Here is a 21,091-nt window from a genome sequence, read left to right as displayed (position 1 = left end):
TACTGTATTGGTGTTTTTCTTTCTGCCTTACTTCACTCTGTATAATAGGCTCCAGTTTCATTCACCTCATTAGAACTCAAATGCATTCTTTTTTATAGCTGAGTAATATTCCATTGTGTACCACAACTTTCTTATCCATTCATCTGCTGATGGACATCTAGGTTGCTTCCATGTCTTAGCTACTGTGAACAGTACTGCAATGAACATTGGGGTACGCATGTCTCTTTCAATTCTGGTTTTCTCAGTGTGTATGCCCGGCAGAGGGATTGCTGGGTCATATGGTAATTGTTTCCAGTTTTTTAAGGAAGCTCCACACTGCTCTCCATAGTGGTTGCACTAGTTTGCATTCCCACCAACAGTGTTAAGAGGGTTCCCTTTTCTCCACACCCTCTCCAGCATTTATTGTTTGTAGACTTTTTGATGGCAGCCATTCTGACTGGTGTGAGATGGTACCTCATTGAGGTTTTGATTTGCATTTCTCTGATAATGAGTGATGTTGAGCATCTTTTCATGTGTTTGTTAGCCAACTGTATGTCTTCTTTGGAGAAATGTCTGTTGGTTCTTTGGCTCATTTTTTAATTGGGTCATTTATTTTTCTGGTATTGAGCCGCATGAGCTACTTGTATATTTTGGAGATTAATTATATGTTAGTTGTTTCATTTGCTATTATTTTCTCCCATTCTGAAGGCTGCCTTTTCACCTTGCTTATAGTTTTCTTCATTGTGCAAAAGCTTTTAAGTTTAATTAGTACACAAAGAACATTTAAGATAGATAATTTCCTGGGCCATAAAACAAGTCTCAATAAAATGTGACTTAACTCATAGGATGCATATTTCTTGACCATAGCAAAATTAAACTAGAAATTAATATGAGGAAAATATCTAAAGATTCTCAAATGTTTGAAAAACTTCATCAACACACTTCTAAATAACACACATGTTAAAGAAGAAACCAAAAGGGGAATTAGGAAGTATTTTGAAATAAAAGAAAATAAAAGCATTATTCATGAAAGTCTGTGAAATGCAGCTAAATCAATACACAGAGGGAAATTCATAGCACTAAAATTCCTGTATTAGAAAATAAAGCTCCAGTATCAGCAATCTTAGTTTTTACCTTAAGAAACTAGAAAAAGAAGAGAAAATTAAACCCAAAGCAGGAAGAAGAAAGGAAATAATAAAGAGCAAAGCACAAACCTTTCCAAATTTTGAACCAGTCAATTGTTTCATGTCTGGTTCTGCTACTTCTTGAGCTGCATACAGGTTTCTCAGGAGATAGCTAAGATGGTCTGGTATTCCCATCTTAAGAATTTTCCACAGTTTATCGTGGTCCACACAAAGGCTTTAGCATAGTCAATAAAGCAAAACTAGATGTTTTTCTGGAATTCCCAACTTCTATGATCCAACAAATGTTGGCAATTTGATCTCTGGTCCCTTGCCTTTTCTAAACCCAGCTGGTACATCTAGAAGTTCTCAGTTTACATACTGCTGAAGCCTAGTTTGAAGGATTTTGAGCATAACCTTACTAGCATATGAAATGAGTGCAACTCATTTTATATGGTCATTTGAACATTCTTTGAAACAACAGACTTTTAAAATTGGGAAAGGAGTACGACAAGGCTGTGTTTATTGTCACCTTGCTTGTTTAACTTATATGCAGAGTACATTCATGCAAAATGTCAGGCTGGATGAATCACAAGCTGAAATCAAGATTGCTGGGAGAAATCAACAACTTCAGATATGCGGAAGATACCACTCTAATGGCAGAAAGTGAAGAAACTATAGAGCTTCTTGATGAGGGTGAAAGAGGAGAGTGAAAAAGTTGGCTTAAAACTCAACATTAAAAAAAAAAAAAGATCATGGTATCTGGTTACATCACTTCATGGCAAACAGAAGTGGAAAAAGTGGAAACAGTGACAGACTTTATTTTCTTGGGCTCCAAAATTACTGTGGAGCGTGACTGCAGCCATGAAATTAAAAGACACTGCTACTTGGAAGAAAAGCTATGACAAATCTAGACAGTGTATTAAAAAGCAGAGACATTACTCTGCTGACAAAGGTGAGTATAGTCAAAGCTATGGCAGTCTTTCCAGCATCATGTACAGATGTGAGAGAGTTGAACCATAAAGAAGGCTGAGCGCCGAAAAATTGCTGCTTTTGAACTGTGGTACTGGAGAAGACTCTTGAGAGTCCATTCGACTACAAGGAAATCAAACCAGTCAATACTAAAGGAAATCAACCCCAAATATTCACTGGAAGGACTAATGCTAAAGTTGAAGCTCTAATACTTTGGGCACCTGATGTGAAGAGGTGACTCATTGGAAAAGACCCTGATGCTGGGAAAGGTTGAAGGCACTAGAAAATGGGAGCAACAGAGGATGAGATGGTTAGATAGCATCACTGCCTCAATGGATGTGAATTTGAGCAAACTCTGGGAGACAGTGAAGGAAAGGGGAGCCAGGCGTGCTGCAGTCAATAGGGTCTCAGAGTCAGACACGGCTTAGTGACTGAACAATAGCAACAACAACAAAGCAGAAACCAATAAAAAAGAAAACAGGAAAACAATACAGAAAATGAAGGGAAACTAAAACTGACCCTCTAAGATCAACAGAATTGACATATCTCCATTTAGAATGACCAGGACAAAGAGAAAGAAAACTCAAAATCATCCATATCAGGAATGAGAGAGGTGGCTCCACTACAGATGCCATGCTGTTAAAAGGATAGTCAAGAAAAAATAGATAATCTGAACAGTCCTATATTTATTAAAGAAACTTAATTTCTGTCTTAAAATTTTCCCACAAAGAAAATTCTAAAACCAGATGGTTTCCCTGGAAAATTCTATTAAACATTTATGGATGAAGTAATATCAATTCTGTAAAATATACTCCAGGAAATTGAAGGAGAATTATCTTTCAACTTTCAACTTACTCTATAAAACCAGGAGTACCCTGATACAAAAATCAGACAAAGACATCCTAAGACAGGAAAATTAAAGGCCAATATCCCACAGGAACACAGACACAAAAATAATTAAAACTGGCTTAGCAAATTAAACTTGCCAACTGTACAAATACAGGCAACACAGGCCAGATTTGCTCACCCTGCTTTAAAGCACTACTTCCCAACTATAATTTGCTAAGTGTTAATCATTCAGTTGTGTTTGACTCTTTGTGACCCCATGGACTATAGCCTACCAGGCTCCTCTGTCCATGGAATTCTCTAGGCAAGAATGCCAGAATGGATTGCCATTTCATACTCCAGGGGATTTTCCTGACCCAGGGATCAAACCTGGGTCTCCTGCATTGCAGGCAGATTCTTCACTATCCGAACCACCAGCGAAGCCCTCAACCATAATGGTCCAAATCAAATAAAAATGTCTGTATCACACTGGGGTAAACTGATGAGGTTTACCACTGGAAGTGACTGACATGAACATCAGCTACTCTAGACACTACCCCAAGGACTGAGAACTTATTCTAATATCTCCTTTCCTACACATTATGTATTTTTTTACTTGTGTTTAGAATTTTTTTCACTTACTACTTTATTTATTTACCACCAATTCAACCCTGAGTCTTTCATCAATTACTTACAACTTTCCTAAAGATAATTAAAGGCATCAGATTTCTAACAATCTCATTCCTGAGAATGGCTCTTCTGGAAGCTTCTAAACTACTCCAATCTGGTCTGTTTGCCCTTCAACCCTGTTTTGTCATTGTATGTGGAAGATTTCTTTACCTTTCTCTTTTGTTAAATTTTCTATTTCCTGTCATCTTTCTTTTTTTTTTTATTTTTCTGACTTTATCATTTTGATGGATCACACCCTCCAACAGATTTCTAACAAAGGTACAAGGCAGGCAAACAAACCAAAAAAAAAAAAAATACATGTCTTAAAACATCGTAATTTCACTCATATATCTGATTAATAGTTTCAGGGCATATGAAATAAAATGAGGTTGAAATTACTTTCCTTCAGAATTTTGAAGGTGATGCGCCATTGCTTGTTTAGTTTCTAAAGTTACCACAAAGAAGTCCAGAGCCAATTGATTCCTGTTACTTTAGTTAACAAATTTTTCTCCTCTCTGGAAGCATGGAAAGATCTGTTTGGCCCAGTGATTTGAAATTTCACCCTGATGTGTCTTAGTTTGTGTTTATATACATCCATTGTACTGAGCACTCAATAAGCCTTTTCAACTTCATGTTCTTTAGCTCAAGAAAATGTTTTTAAATCATCCTGATGATTTCTTCCTCATTTCCTCTATTTCTTCTGGAAACTACTATTATTTGAATATTGAAATTCCTGGACAGCTCCTGTAAATTTCTTCATGTTTCTCACTTCTCTTCTATAACCTCTGTCCTTCTGCTCAACTTTTTACCAGATTTCTTCATTATTAATTTTCTAAGTACTTCTGCAAAGCTTTTTAATCTCTGAAATCAAAATTTTGATGTCTGAGAGCCTCTTTTAAAAATCAGAGTACTGCTCTTTTATAGTTAACTCCTTCCTATTTCATGGCTGTATTGTTTTCTCTTATTTCCCTGAGGATGTTAATAATGGTTCTAATATTTTCCTCTGCAAAAGATTTGTCTTCTCCAGGCTGCTCTACCTTATTTATTTTAATCTCTGTTTTTCGTATGCTACAGGGTTTCCTCAAATATCTAGTAATCCTTGATTAGCTCTCATAATTAAGAGGACTAAAAGGGTGATCTTCAGTATGGGGTTCTTGCCGTCCACTATGCTGTCTTCTGTCCTAGAGTCTCTATTTTTGCCCTCTCCAAAGAGTAAGTTTCTGGACTTTGCTAAGGTTACGGGTGAAGAGCTGGGCACTTGTCCAGCTGATTGGCTAGCTTATTTTGAGGAAGACATCCCAGGGTCCAAAGGCTTCTTCAACCTTCAACCAATCCTCCTTTCGCTTCTACATGCTGCCATTCTTGAACTTTCTGTCTTTTGGAGGATAAGCTGGATTATTTTCTTGATTTTCTCTGCTACTGAGCTTAACGTTTTACTCTTCAATTATTCATATACTCTCTAGTTTCTAAAATTGTGTTGATGCTGCCTCCTCTCTAATTCCCCTTTACTGATCTTTTAATGGGTTTCTGGAAGGAGCAAAAGTAGAAGTATGTATCCATCCTATCTCTTTACTACTGGTAATATGGATTCTTATTCATCCCAAGTCATTATAAATGGCTTTGTACTTCCATTTCCGTCATTTGAATAAAGTAAGATCAGGCAGCTGTGCTAAGATCATGAAAATCACTGATTTTCTTGTTATTAAGTTCAGCACTGGTTATAGGAAACACCCTCTTCCAACAACACAAGAGAAGACTCTACACATGGATATCACCAGATGGTCAACACTGAAATCAGACTGATTATACTCTTTGCAGCCAAAGATGGAGAAGCTCTATACAGTCAGCAAAAACAAGACTGGGAGCTGACTGTGGCTCAGATCATGAACTCCTTATTGCCAAATTCAGACTTAAATTGAAGAAAGTAGGGAAAACCACTAGACCATTCAGGTATGACCTAAATCAAATCCCTTATGACTATACAGTGGAAGTGAGAAATAGATTTAAGGAACTAGATCTGATAGAGTGCCTGATGGAACTATGGACAGAGGTTCACGACGTTGTACAGGAGACAGGGATCAAAGACAGACCATCCCAGTGGAAAAGAAATGCAAAAAAGCAAAATGGCTGTCTGAGGAGGCCTTACAGATAGATGTCAAAAGAAGAAAAGTGAAAAGCAAAGGAGAAAAGGAAAGATATAAGCATCTGAATGCAGAGTTCCAAAGAATAGCAAGGAGAGATAAGAAAGCCTTCCTCAGGGATCAATGCAAAGAAATAGAGGAAAACAACAGAATGGGAAAGACTAGAGATCTCTTCAAGAAAATTAGAGATACCAAGGGAACATTTCATGCAAAGATGGGCTCGATAAAGGACAGAAATGGTATGGACCTAACAGAAGCAGAAGATATTAAGAAGAGGTGGCAAGAATACACAGAAGAACTGTACAGATAATCATGATGGTGTGATCACTCATCTAGAGCCAGACATCCTGGAATGTGAAGTCAAGTGAGCCTTAGAAAGCATCACTATGCACAAAGCTAGTGGAGTTGATGAAAATTCCAGTTGAGCTATTTCAAATCCTGAAAGATGATGCTGTGAAAGTGCTGCAGTCATTATAACAGCAAATTTGGAAAACAGCAATGGCCACAGGACTGGAAAAGGTCAGTTTTCATTCCAATCCCAAAGAAAGGCAATGCCAAAGAATGCTCAGACTACCTCACAACTGCACTCATCTCACACGCTAGTAAAGTAATGCTGAAAATTTTCCAAGCCAGGCTTCAACAATATGTGAACCGTGAACTTCCAGATGTTCAAGCTGGTTTTAGAAAAGCCAGAGATCAAATTGCCAACATCCACTGGATCATCGAAAAACCAAGAGAGTTCCAGAAAAACATCTATTTCTGCTTTACTGACTATGCCAAAGCCTTTGACTATGTGGATCACAATAAACTGTGGAAAATGCTGAAAGAGATGGAAATACCAGACCACCTGACCTGCCTCTTAAGAAACCTATATGCAGGTCAGGAAGCAACAGTTAGAACTGGACATGGAACAACAGACTGGTTCCAAATAGGAAAAGGAGTACGTCAAGGCTGTATATTGTCACCCTGCTTATTTAACTTCTATGCAGAGTACATCATGAGAAACGCTGGGCTGGAAGAAGCACAAGCTGCAATCAAGATTGCTGAGAGAAATATTAATAACCTCAGATATGCAGATGACACTACCCTTATGGCAGAAAGTGAAGAAGAACTAAAGAGCCTCTTGATGAAAGTGAAAGAGGAGAGTGAAAAAGTTGGCTTAAAGCTCAACATTCAGAAAATGAAGATCATGGCATCTGGTTCCATCACTTCATGGGAAATATATGGGGAAACAGTGGAAACAGTGTCAGACTTTATTTTTTGGGGCTCTAAAATCACTGCATATGGTGACTGCAGCCATGAAATTAAAAGATGCTTACTCCTTGGAAGGAAAGTTATGAGCAACCTAGATAGCATATTAAAAAGCAGAGACATTACTTTGCCCACAAAGGTCTGTCTAGTCAAGGCTATGGTTTTTCCAGTAGTCATGTATGGATGTGAGAGTTGGACTGTGAAGAAAGCTGAGCGCCAAAGAATTGATGCTTTTGAACTGTGGTGCTGGAGAAGACTTTTGCAAGTCCCTTGGACTGCAAGGAGTTCCAACCAGTCCATCCTAAAGGAGACCAGTCTTGGGTGTTCATTGGAAGGATTGATGCTGAGGCTGAAACTCCAATACTTTGGCCACCTCATGCGAAGAGTTGGCTCATTGGAAAAGACTCTGATGCTTGGAGGGATCGGGGGCAGGAGGAGAAGGGGACAACAGAGGATGAGATGGCTGGATGGCATCACCGACTTGATGCACGTGTGTCTGGGTGAACTCTGGGAGCTGGTGATGGACAGGGAGGCCTGGCGTGCAATTCATGAGGTTACAAAGAGTTGGACATAACTGAGCAACTGAACTGAACTGAAAGTCAATTCCCCCTGTATGTGGTAAACACTTCCACCCACTCCGTCCTCTCCCAGCAGTAAAGAGTGCGGCCATGTCCTGCCTGCTGTGCCACACACAGGACCATCCTTCAGATGTGTAAGAGTCTCCTATCCATTAAATCACTGACGCCTCTGTTGCTGAGTCTGGGCTCTTTCTTCTGTCTTGAGGCTGGGCAAGTACAGGCGTGCAGACCTGTGGGGTGCAGCCCAACAAGGATTTTATATACACAAGCTCATTTTATTTCTCACTGCCTTCACTAAGATCTACTGAGATATCACCGACATAAAGCGTTATTTAAGTTTAAGGTATATAATGTGTTTGATTTTCTTTTATATTACAATTCATCTTTTTCTCTTAATTTCTTTTTTTGTATCAAAATACTTATAATAAGGGAAAAAAGTGAAAATAGGATGTTTCTAATGTATTTATAATACATGCATATTAAGAATGATTAAGGGGAGTCTGAGGAGGGGGAAAAAAAAAGAATGATTAAGTACTAGTGTAGGTTAAAAATTCCAAATCAATCTGCATATATTATTCCTCTTTTTATTCTGCAGCAAACAGTTTTAGTAAAAACAGTACTTTCTAAAACTTGGGACGAGCAAAGTTGGGCAAAAAGAGAAGGATTATAGAATAAATGAACCAGAGTTTCTACAGGATTAAAACACCTCACATTTGTATATCTAAGGCTTTATTTTGTTTGTAAATAAAGACTCTCTAAAAACTAAACTCAGTAATTACTTCATGAAATTTTATAATATATTCATCTGGTTTGGGTTCCAACTCTCATTCTCTTGGAAATGACTTCACTCATCCAACACTATTTACTTAGTAACTACTATCTACCAGGTACTTAATCTTGGCCTGGGAAATACAACAGTGAATAAAGAAAACCAAAAATCTCTGAAATCATGGAACATTCATTCTAGTTTTAGATGGAGAAAATGAAGGTGATAAGTACTACAAAGAAAAAGGAATGTGGAGGTGCTAGTCCCACAAAATTTAAATGTTAGTTAAGGAGGGCTTATCTGACAATCCACTAATAGAGTATTTTAACCTAAGTTTTGAGGTTGTCACTTAAAAAAACTATTCAAAAGCCTATAGTAATAAATTTTAAACAGAAAAGGAAAATAAGTAAAATGACCCTAATCTTTGAGAGCAATTACAAACAAAACCTATTTCTTCTGAGAGACTTAAGACAAATACTTTTAAAAGCCAGGATAATAATACTTGCAACAAATGCTACCACTAAAAATTTACTTTTGGCTATATTCCAAAAGTGATACCCAGACATATACCACAGTGCTCCAAATTACTTAAAACTTTAATATCGTTTAAAAAAAGAGACCATTTTTCATTTTCTTTAATCTTGAATAAATGATTATCATCTAGAACCAATTAGATTATAACATTTAAACTCCTAAATGAAAAGTGAGAATATCTAAATTAGACCCAGTGAAAACCTCAGTCCTCAGATTAAGTACTGGAAAGGAAGAGGTGATATCTTCCCTTTTTAATTTATTAATAAACTTAATGAAAACTTACCTTGCCCAGAGCGGCTTTGGCGAGAGTCTACACTTGACTGTCTTCGATCCGGTGGTTCCTCGCTTCCTCCATCTGAATAAAATGAGAAAGAGCATAAGCAAATAGATAGTGAAACTGAGGTAATACCAGCCCTGATGATATGTTCATCTTAAAATTCCTATATCTATCATTTGTTTTCTCATCATACACAAACCAAAGGTTCTTACCCTTATTTTTCTGGGGATGGTTTACACCCTCATCTGAAAGTCTAAAGAAAGTGAGTGCATTCTTTCTCAACCCCCAAACATATACACAGGGCCTCCCTGGTGGCTCAGTCAATAAAGGATCCACCTGCAATGCAGGAGACCTGGGTTCAGTCCCGGGCCGAGAGATCCACTTTAGAAGGAAATGAAAACCCACTCCAGTATTCTTGCCTGAAAAATCCTATGCACAGAGGAGCCTTGTGGGCCACAGTCCATGGGGTAGCAAGAGTCAGACACAACTCAGCAACTAAACCACGACCAAACATACACACTCTTCTTTGTGTATAATGAGGCAATGTCGTCTACTCTGAAGTTCATTCACAGAATTTCCGTTTAAAAGCCTTGATTTAAAGCAATGTCTAAGTTAATTATAGCTGCTTATTTATCTATAGTATGTCAAATAATCCTTAGGGCTATATGTTTTACTATAATAAAAATTACATGTTTTATGAGAGATCATAGGAAAATTATATAATACATGAAAGAGCAATACAAATCAGAATCGAAAAACTCAGAAATGACAAGGCAGAAACCAAGAAAGAATTAGAAATCAAACAAAAATCATGTCAATAATGAAGTCTGAAGTATAAGAAATGCAAGAGCAAATAAATACAAAAGGTCTTAAAAAGAAATACAAAGTAAGATGGAAGAAAATCTTAAATAAATTTTTTAAAAAGAAATAGATTAAAAAGGATTTGCAAAAAGGGGATACATATTGGAGATAGGCAGAAAAGATCTAGTATAAGGATAAAAATAGAAGTCCCTAAGGAATAAAACCAAAGTGAGAGGACAGAACCAATACTAAAAAACTGTAATTCAAGAAAGCTTTTCAGAGGGAAAAAAGTGGCTACGTATACGTAATATATAGAGTTACATGTATAAATACATTTATATATACACATGTACATACATATACATTTGAAACTATTATATCTGGTGGCTCAGATGGTAAAGAATCTGCCTGCAGTGCAGGAGACCTGGGTTTGATTCTGGGTCAGGGAGATCCTCTGGAGAAGGGAATAGCTACCTATTTCAGTATTCTTGCCTGGAGAATTCCATGGACAGAGGAGCCTGGAGCTATAGTCCATGGGGTCGCAAAGAGTTGGACATGACTGAATGACTAGCACTTACACTTTCATATGTGAAACTACATATTTGAAGAGCACCTTGTGTACTGCTTAATCAAGTTAGATCAATAGACCAGGACATTTTCTACTAAAATTACTAGACTTTAAAGAAAAAAGGGGAAAAAAATCCTTTGAGTATTTAGGCAGCACATGATAAATAAGGGAAAACAATAGAAAAAAATGGGATAACATATTTGAAACACAAAGAAAGTTTGAGTCACAGGCTTTACAATGAATAAAACTTACCTTTAAGTATAAAGGGGAAAGAAAAACTATTACTGACATGCAAGAACTCAGGGAATATTGTTCCCATGGGACTCTTCCTAGCTCTAAAAGAGAACTCATTTGAGGCAATCAAAGCGACTAGAGAGACATTAAATAAGGACTGGCGATGAGCAATAAACATAGGACTGACTGTAGAATTAACACTAAAGTAGGGTCTTAGATTATAGTATGTAATAGCTATAAAATCTGACCATGAAGATACAGCACAACAAAAACAAATGGAGGAAGAATAAACAAACAGAAAATAACTGATTTCAGTAATCAAAATTGGTAGTGGTAAAGTTGTGAGACCACTGTATTTAAGAAAGAGGGATAAAGCAATGAATACCTATGGGATACTCTGACGTCGTCCCCTTGGGAACCAGAATTCTCAGTATGGAAGAAAGGAACTATAGATATAACAATACAGAAGTTAAATAAAAACTCTATAGTATTGAATCTATATTATAAACGTTAGTACAATCTTATGAGTCACATATATGTCTTAGCTCGGTCCATTTAAAATATCTAGCATCTTGACTGATTAAGTAGTGATGTCCAACCCTAGGGCCCAGGCTGTGATCCTAAAATGCCATTCTCCATTAAAAGAAATCAGAACTTTTTAAAGAACTAGCTGGTTTATCAAAGGAAATGTACTAGTTGAATTTGGATCACCCTGAGATATGCAACAGTAAAGACACTATCAAAAACAATGTAGAATTGAGGTCATATCAGAAAGACTGAGTGAAATAGCTTATCAACATGCAAGAACTCAGGGAGTATTATCATCCCATGGACCTCTTCCTAGCTCTACTAAAGAACTAACTAACTAAGGGTAGTAGATCATAATGACACTGAGAAAAGAGAAAAAAGGAGAAAAATTAAACCCCATAGCACCACCACACTAACTGGTCACTTTCTGAGGTTGAGAGGGATCTAGTTCATTATCTTGAAAACTGGGGAAATGAAAGAATTAGCAATTCATCTCACATTTCCTATATGAACTGTACTAGTAGCCAAAAAGTATATAAGAAAGAGCTCTCTTTAAAATTATTCCAGGTAATAAGTGGGAAACAAGATAAAACACCACAACTTGAAATTAATTTCACAACTTGAAATTAATTAATATCTCTGTAGGCATTGAGCAACAGTGGCTAATAATATCAAAAGAGAGAAAAGAAACAAAACTGGACATGATATACCTCCTGATGATAGAAACACAACAAACACAGTTTTGCCAAAGCAATCAAACCTGGGTCTGGTCAAACCTCTGGATCTAGCTGTCACTTTTCAGGAAAATCGAAGAACAGAAAAGAAAAAAAAAAAAAAAAGGTTGGACTGTTCTTGAGTATATAATCAACAAAATACCAACTGTGGGAAATTCTACAGGTCAAACAACCAACCCAGGTCTCTCAACAGATAAAGGAAAAAAGTATTATGAAGTTCTAAATTACTATGAAATTATGGTTCATTTTATGAAAAGATACAACTGTACCAGAAATCTGTGGCATCTTGTATCAGGATGTGTAAGTATTCTCCTAGTCAATTTTCCTGACTAGTTATTATCCAATTTTTAATGCAAATTTCTTTCTTCTCTTTCACTTTGGAATAAATTACAATGAGTAACACTCATATTCAGGCATGTCTTAAATTTTCATTTTTCCATGTGGATAAAATTACATTATACACATCACATTCTGTTTTAACATCAAAACATGCCCTTCAAGTGTGTGATAAATAATATGACTAAAATACAGACATTTCCCCCTACCAGCACTGTCTTTCTAAAGAATAAAAGAAGAAAAAGAAAAAACAAGACTTCAAATAGTATTAAATTTGCACAATCTGCAGAATGTTGGGGTATCAATAAAACAACCTACACGAAAAATACAGACAGTTCAGCTCAGTTCAGTCGCTCAGTCGTGTCTGACTCTTTGCGACCCCATGAATCGCAGCACGCCAGGCCTCCCGTCACCAACTCCCGGAGTTCACTCAGACTCACATCCATCGAGTCAGTGATGCCATCCAGCCATCTCATCCTCTGTCGTCCCCTTCTCCTCCTGCCCCCAATCCCTCCCAGTATCAGTCTTTTCCAATGAGCCAGCTCTTCGCATGAGGTGCCAAAGTACTAGAGTTTCAGCCTTAGCATCATTCCTTCCAAAGAAATCCTAGGGCTGATCTCCTTCAGAATGGATTGGCTGGATCTCCTTGGTTTAAGACAGTTTTGAGTTATCCAGCCAATGGCAAGACAAAAAGTCATCAATTTTGATACCATCACAATCTAAAATGTTTAAATTGCCTGAATTTTAAAAATTAAATCTGAAAACCACGGCAGTAAATTTAAGCAATTCATTCCTCTAAGACTGAAATCTTAACCATGTCTTACCCCAGAGGAGGCTAGTCCTAAGTGTTGAGATTAATTCTTAGGTAAAAGTAACAGTTAAAGATTTTTTTAAAATAATAAACTCACCACTGACCCAAGATGGTGTAGAAAAAAAGTTCAAGCTCTTTAAAAGTGTTTGTGGTATGCTTATGCAATCAATGACTCCATTATCCAACATAGCAAGACTGCAATGATCTACAGTATTTTAAATCTTTTTGTTTTGCTTAAGACACAATTCCTTCACTACAGATAAGACCTCCCACACATTATACATACATCTACATTTATGGACGAAACAGAAGACCTTCAGTCATCAAGCAAGTCAAACTATTTGCTTAAGACTGATTATCTCACCCTGGCGTGTAGAAGGTAGAACAGAGCTGTGTCTGTGAAGTTAAAATTTACTCATCAAGCTTGAGTTCAGATGTTCAGACTTTCTTCAAATATATTTATTTGAACTTCACAGAGGAAAGCCCACTGATATAACAGGTTTCAGTTCAGTTCAGTCACTCAGTCATGTTCAACTCTTTGCGACCCCATGGACTACAGCACACCAGGCTTCCCTGTCCATCACCAACTCCTGGAGTTTACCCAAACTCATGTCCGTCGAGTCGGTGATGTCATCCAACTATCTCATCCTCTGTCACACCCTTCTCCTCCCACCTTCAATCTTTCCCAGCATCAGGGTCTTTCCAAATGAGTCAGTTCTTTGCATCAGGTGGCCAAAGTGTTCAAGTTTCAGCTTCAGCATCAGTCCTTCCAATGAATATTCAGGACTGATCTTCTCTAGGATGGACTGGTTGGATCTCCTTGCAGTCCAAGGGACTCTCAAGAGTCCTCTTCAACACCACAGTTCAAAAGCATCAATTCTTTGGCACTCAGCTTTCTTCTTGGTGACTTTCCTGGTGGCTCAGACGGTAAAGCATCTGCCTATAATGCGGGAAAGCAGGCTTCAATCCCTGGGTCAGGAAGATCTCCAGGAGAAGGAAATGGCAACCCACCCCAGTATCTTGCCTGGAAAATCCCATGGACAGAGGAGTCTGGTAGGCTACAGTCCACAGGGTTGCAAAGAGTTGGACATGACTGAGCGACTTCACTCACTCCTCACAGCTTTCTTTATAGTTCAACTCTCACATCCATACATGACTACTGGGAAAACCATAGCCTTGACTAGATGGACCTTTGTTGGTAAAGTAATGTCTCTGCTTTTTAATATGCTGTCTAGGTTGGTAATAACTTTCCTTCCAAGGAGTAAGAGTCTTTTAATTTCATGGCTGCAGTCACCATCTGCAGTGATTTTGGAGCCCCCCAAAAATAAAGTCTGCCACTGTTTCCCCATCTACTTGCCATGACATGATGGGACTGGATGCCATGATCTTAGTTTTCTGAATGTTGAGTTTTAAGCCAACATTTTCACTCTCCACTTTTACTTTCATCAACAGGCTCTTTAGTTCTTTGCTTTCTGCCATAAGGGTGGTGTCATCTGCTTATCTGAGGTTACTGATATTTCTCCCAGCAATCTTGATTCCAGCTTGTGCTTTTTCCAGCCCAGCGTTTCTCATGATGTACTCTGCATATAAGTTAAATAAGTAAGGCGACAATATACAGCCTTGACATACTCCTTTCCTTATTTAGAAGCAGTCTGTTGTTCCACGTCCTGTTCTAACTGTTGCTTCCTGACCTGTATATAGATTTCTCAAGAGGCAAGTCAGATGGTCTGTTATTCCCATCTCTTTCAGAATTTTCCATAGTTTGTGGTGATCCACACAGTCAAAGACTTTGGCATAGTCTTTATATACAAAATTAACAGGTACAAAATTAAAAAAAAAAAAAAAGACTTGCTTGTCCAACTTAAGTGCTAGCTTTTAAAATCAGAGCTTAGATTTCCTGGATCGGAGAACATTTGTTTTTTTAATCAGGATACTAAATTAAATCCAGCAAATAATACAGAACAATACACTTTTAATACTAAGAAACATTATTAATAGACTTCCTCGTCCATTATTTAACAGGGAAAAATGTCATAGGAATATTTACTTCCTAAGGTGAACAGCTTTCAACTCAGGTTATAAACACACTACAACAGTGTTAGTTAAACAAACAAATAAACAAAAAACAACCACAAACGGATATTCTGTACTTAGTGATTTCCTACGAAGAAATTTAAGTTAGAGAAAGTCTAATAAGACAGTGCCTAACTAATTCCAAGACAAATGTTTCCCTTCCCTCAAGTAAAGGATACTTTAAATGATGATTCTTCTCAGTCCAGGATCAAATTATTACAGCTGAAAAATAATGGTAGCCCCAGCCCACTAAAGCATTCTCAGTTAGATAATGTGCCAGAATACATATTAGATTTGATTTTGTGTATTAAGATTTTAAAGTTGATTGTCTTCAATCCTCCTTTAGAAGCATAAATATATTAAATAGAAGGGGTGGGAGGCACTACGACTACATACATATAATCTATTATGCACATAAAGTTTACTATCCAGTGTGAATCTGCAAGAACTCTACACACTTAATGCCAACAAGGGCAGACACGATCTAGATGGCATATAGAATGTAATGAAAATGTAAAAGGCCCAGGAACATAAGTCGGATTTATTTATTAGCTGAGGGCTATTTATGAAGAGAGAAATACAGAAGATGGTCCCTGGCTACATAAGCACAACAATAAACAGAAAAGATGAAAAACAGCTCATCAGTTTGGTGTAGAAAAGAGAAAAGAACTACAATTTGTTCAGCATCTATTCTCTACTGGCAGTGGGTTCAGTAGGTCTCTACATTATTCCATTTAATACTAACAATAATTCTAGGAAACAAGTATTATGCCCATTTTAAATGTAAGACAGATTCAGAGAAGTAAAGTGAACTTTCCCGAAATCACAGTTAGTATCAGGTTGGTGCAAATGTAATTATGGTTTCAGACCACGAATTTTAAATCTTTATAAACACATCTTTATTAATCAAAATAGGAATCATTACAATCAACAAATTTTTAATAATGAGAAATAAGTTTGTTTATTGGTCTAGCATAAAAAAAACTGTGCATTCGACAAACTCTTGCAGGCATTTTCTGCATCCTGCTGGTTGTGGAAGTGTTTTCCCTGCAAAAAGTTGCTGAGATGCTTGAAGAAGTGGTAGTCGGTTGGCAAGAGGTCAGGTGAATATGGCGGATGAGGCAAAACTTTGTAGCCCAATTCGTTCAACTTCTGAAGTGTTGGTTGTGAGATGTGTGGCTGGGCCTTTCTGTTGACCAATGCTGGCGGGCAGGTGTTGCAGTTTTCAGGGCTTCTCATCGATTTGCTAAGCATACTTCTCAGATGTAATGGTTTTGCTAGGATTCAGAAAGCTCTAATGGATCAGACAGTCAGCAGACCACCAAACAGAGACCATGACCTTTTCTTGGTACAAGTTTGGCTTTGGGAAGTGCTTTGGAGCTTCTTCTTGGTCCAACCACTGAGCTGGTCATCACTCCAATTGAGAAATGGTTCACTGCTATTCCGTAGAGTAAGAGAAGATGACACTGCAAAATGACAATTTTTTGTCAGCTCATGAGGCACCCATTTATCAAGTTTTTTCACCTTTCCAATTTGCTTCAAATGCCAAACGACCATAGAATTGTCGATGCTGAGTTCTTTGGCAACTTCTCGTGTAGTTGTAAGAGAATCAACTTTGATGACAGGTCTCAACTGTCGTTGTTGTCAACTTTTGATGGCCAGCCACCGTGCTCAACCTTCAAGGCTCTCATCTCCTTTGCAAAACTTCTTGAACCACCACAGCACTGTACATTCATTAGCAGTCCCTGGGCCAAATACATTGCTGATGTTGTGACTTGTCTCCACTGCTTTATGACCCATTTTGGACTCAAGAAAACTGCTCGAATTTGCTTTTTGTCTGATATCATTTGTATAGTCTAAAATAAATATAAAATAAACAGCAAGTAATATCATTTACCAAAAAAAAATATAAAAGAGAGAAATGTACATTAAAATTATGCATAAAATAATCACATTTACTTAGAATATATTCCAACATTAAATGGAAAATTTCAACAATGCAAAAACTGCAATTACTTTTGCACCAACCTAACAGCACTCCTAAAATTAAGTCTCTGGTTTCAGAAATCTGGCTTCATTCCCAGACCCTCCACTGCCTTTTACAATAATAAAGAATCATTAAGGTAGTGGGGGTAGTGGTTTGCAACTGAAGTAGAAAGAGAACAGAAGTAGAGACCAACTAAGAGTCTACTGCAAAAACCCAGGAAAAGATGAACACTTGGACTAAGAGAGTAGTAGAGGTGGTGAGAAGTGGTCAGATTCTGGATATATTCTGAAGTATAGTGGAGAGAATCTGCTGACAGAAGAGAAAAATACAGAAAAAAAGTCAGGATTAATTCTGACATTTGGGGTAAATGATGGATCTGCAACTTACTGAAAAGGAAAGACTGTGAGAGAACAGGTGTGGACCTCTGTTTTGGACATATTGAGTTTGAGATGCCTATTAGACAAATAAGCAGATATGGACAGACATACATGAATACAGTCATTACATAATCACATTTTAAATGCATGATATCCCCAAGGGAGCATAGACAAGAGACAGACAGAGAGAGAGAAAAGAGGTCAGAGGTCTAAGCCTTGGGGCTGAATTCAATATGCAGAGGCTGTGGGTATGAGGAGAGACCAGCAGACAGTAAGAAGTAGTGGCCAGAGAAGAGGAACAAAACCAGCAGAGTACCGAAGTCAAGGAAAGAGTTCATGGAAGGGAAAGATCAAACGTTGATAGGTCAAGTAATAGAAACAGTGAGAATTGATCACTGAATTTGGTCGATGTATTTGATTTAGTATGGTTCCTGTGAAGTGGTAAAGTCTGAATGGATTAAGTTCAAGAGAGTTTAGAAAGAGATTCTGGGAAAGGTCTTGTCTCTCCCTGGACATGGAAGATAACCCATGGAGACCCTGGATATTCTGTCTGCCATCTTATAAACACAAGGGGGAGTAAAATATGGGATCAAGTTAACACTATGAAAATTATGGCAGATAGATAGAAAACATCAAGATCCTTGTGGACACTGAATTACTGAAGAAAACTACCCTATCTCTGGACTACAGCTATATTACCCAATAAATCCCCTACGCAGTACTAAGCACAGGCCAGTAAACTAGTCCACAAGCCAAATCTATCCTGCTACCTTTTTTTTTTTTCCTAAAGACAGCCAGTGAGCTAAGAATAGTTTCTACATTTGTAAGTTACTGGAAAACAGTTTAAAAAATAGTATTTTGTGACAAATAAAAATGGTATAAAATTGAAATTTTAAGTGTCCATAAAGTTTTATTAGAATACGGTCATGATCACTCATTTACATACTTCTGTGAAATTGATACAGTAACACCCTATGAAGTTGCGGTGAGAAATGAATGTAATAGTAAACACAGCATGCCATCTGCACCAAGTAAACACTTATCAATTGATAACTGTACTCTTCATCTATCATCATCATGATCAACAACATCCTTTCACCAAAAGATGGCTTAAATGTCATTTCCTATCTTCTTTGTAAAGACTTTCTGGAGGCCTATCACAATTAAATGTTCCCTCTTCTGTGCTTCCAAAGCACATTATACCTATCTGTTTTACAGCACTGCCACACTGAATAATAATTATTTATATGATTATCTCTGGACTGTAAAATGTTCAAAGCTTGTCTCTGAAAGCCTTATTCATATGGTATTTTCAGTGCCAACTTTGGAATATATAGCTATTCCTTAAAAAAAAGAAGTTGAATTAATTTTGTCAAGGCCTAGCTCTAAAATTAATACCTTTATCAAATCAAGTCAAGGAAAAAAAAAAGTGGTATTGAAATGGTTTGAGATACAGTTTTAGAAGTGTTTTTCTTTTCTTATCCCAACTATTACTATAAAAAGAAAAGATGAGCAGCATCATCCTAAAGCACTATGACCTTATCTTCCACTTCAATCTCCATAATCTTTATTTATCAATAAAAATGTTCATAGGGAAGCCCAGGCCCATCTAAAAGTTTATTTAGTTCTTAAGAAAATATACACAGAGTTTCTCTACAGAGAAAAGGAAACATTCCATACCAGACAAAATATACTGGTTAACATGCCATAGGTACTACAGCTAGTAGTTTTCAAAAGTATTCTATATGGGTTTCCCTGGTGGCTCAGATGGTAAAGAATCTGCCTGCAATGCAGGAGACCTGGGTTCAACCCCTGGGTCAGGAATATCTCCCGGAGAAAGGAATGGCAACCCACTCCAGTATTGTTGCTGGGATAATCCGATGGTCAGAAGAGCCTGGTGGGCTACAGTCCATGGCGTCTCAAAGAGGAGTTAGACACAACTGAGTGACTACACTTTTGGGGGGCTTCCCTGGTGGCTCAGATGGTAAAGAATCTGCCTGTAATGCAGGAGACCCAGGTTTGATCCCTGAGTTGGGAAGGTCCCCCGGAGAAGTATAATCTTTACCTTTCAATAAAAATATTCATAGTGAAGCTCAGATCTACCTAAAAGTTTATTTAGTTCTTAAGAAGACATGTACTGAGTTTCTCCAAAGAGAAAAAGAAGGATCGTACACCAAACAAACAACTGATTAGCAGGCCATCAGTACTATAGCTAATACTTTTCAAAAACATACTATAAGATATTTTCAAAGTTTGTAAGAACATAAAACTGCCTAGTTCACAGGTTTTCATAGACCTAGATTGTATACTCTAAATTGAAAAAAAGAGTAACTTCTTTACGATGAGTTATTTATTTATATTTGCGTTATTTATTTATATTTGCCTAAGGCATCCAAAATGTCCTAGAAAGTCTGATCTGCAGCTCAAGAAAAGTTCTGCTAAACAGAATGTTTTGATTCTCATGATGGAGCTAATACATCAGTGATGATGACTAATAACAGGGAAACAAAACAGATTTGCTAATTTTAAATGGAGCAATCACCAGTAATGTCAGTATTTTAAAAGCTGATGACTGTGCTTTCAAGGTGCACAAGCCTAACACTAAGGTGCTGGTGTTGTTCTTCAGTCACCCAGTAGTGTCCAATTCCTTGCAACCCCATGGACTACAGCACGACAGGCTTCCCTGTCCCTCACCATCTCCTGAACTTTGCCTGAGTTCATGTCCATTGCATCGGTGATGTCATCCAGCCAACTCATCCTCTGACGCCCTCTTCTTCTTCTCTGCCATCAATCTTTTCCAGCATCAGGGACTTTTCCTATGAGTCAGCTGTTTGCATCACATGAAAAATACTGGAGCTTCAGCATCAGTCCTTCCAATAAATACACAGGGCTGATTTCCCTTAAGATTGACTGGTTTGATCTCATGCTGTCCAAGGGGACTCTCAAGAGTCTTCTCCAGCCCCACAGTTCGAAAACATCAATTCTTCAGCACTCCATCGGGTCTTTACAGTCCAGCTCTCACAATCATACGTGACCACTAGCAAGACCATAGCCTTGACTATACGGACCTTTGTTGGCAGAGTAACATCTCTGCTTTTCAACACACTGTCTAGGTTTGTCATTGCTTTCCTGACAAGAAGCAATCGTCTTCTGATTTCATGGCTGCAATCACCATCTACAGTGATTTTAGAGCCAATAAAGAGGAAATCTGTCACCACTTCCACCTTTCCCCCCTCTACTTGTCATAAAGTAATGGGGCTGGATACCAGGACCTTAATTTTTTTAAATATTTAGTTTTGAGGTGGCTCTTTGACTCTCCTCCTTTACCCTCATCAAGAGGCTCTGTAGTTCCTCTTTGGTTTCTGCCATTAGAGTGGTATCATCTGTATATCTGAGGTTGTTGATGTTTCTCCCACCTATCTTGATTCTGGCTTGTAACTCATCCAGCCTGTCATTTCTCATGATGTGCTCAGGGTAGATTAAACAGACAGGGTGGCAGCAGATAGCCCTGTTGTACTCCTCAACTTTG

General features: G+C 37.7%; 1 protein-coding gene across 5 annotated transcripts in view; it reads right to left on the bottom strand.

The window, feature by feature from the left end:
* Nucleotides 1–21,091, bottom strand: part of TANC2 (tetratricopeptide repeat, ankyrin repeat and coiled-coil containing 2) — a 366,596-nt gene that overhangs the window by 254,999 nt on the left and 90,506 nt on the right. For all 5 annotated transcript variants that reach the window (XM_069541695.1, XM_069541696.1, XM_069541692.1 and 2 more), the window contains exon 3: nucleotides 9,120–9,191. In XM_069541695.1, the coding sequence (XP_069397796.1) occupies nucleotides 9,120–9,191 (72 nt within the window). The remainder of the gene's footprint in view (nucleotides 1–9,119; nucleotides 9,192–21,091) is intronic.

The sequence above is a fragment of the Ovis canadensis genome, chromosome 11 (genome assembly GCF_042477335.2).
Source record: "Ovis canadensis isolate MfBH-ARS-UI-01 breed Bighorn chromosome 11, ARS-UI_OviCan_v2, whole genome shotgun sequence".
NCBI classification, from domain to species: domain Eukaryota; kingdom Metazoa; phylum Chordata; class Mammalia; order Artiodactyla; family Bovidae; genus Ovis; species Ovis canadensis.
Note: the sequence above shows the minus strand (reverse complement) of the source record. Positions and strands in the feature narration are given on the sequence as shown.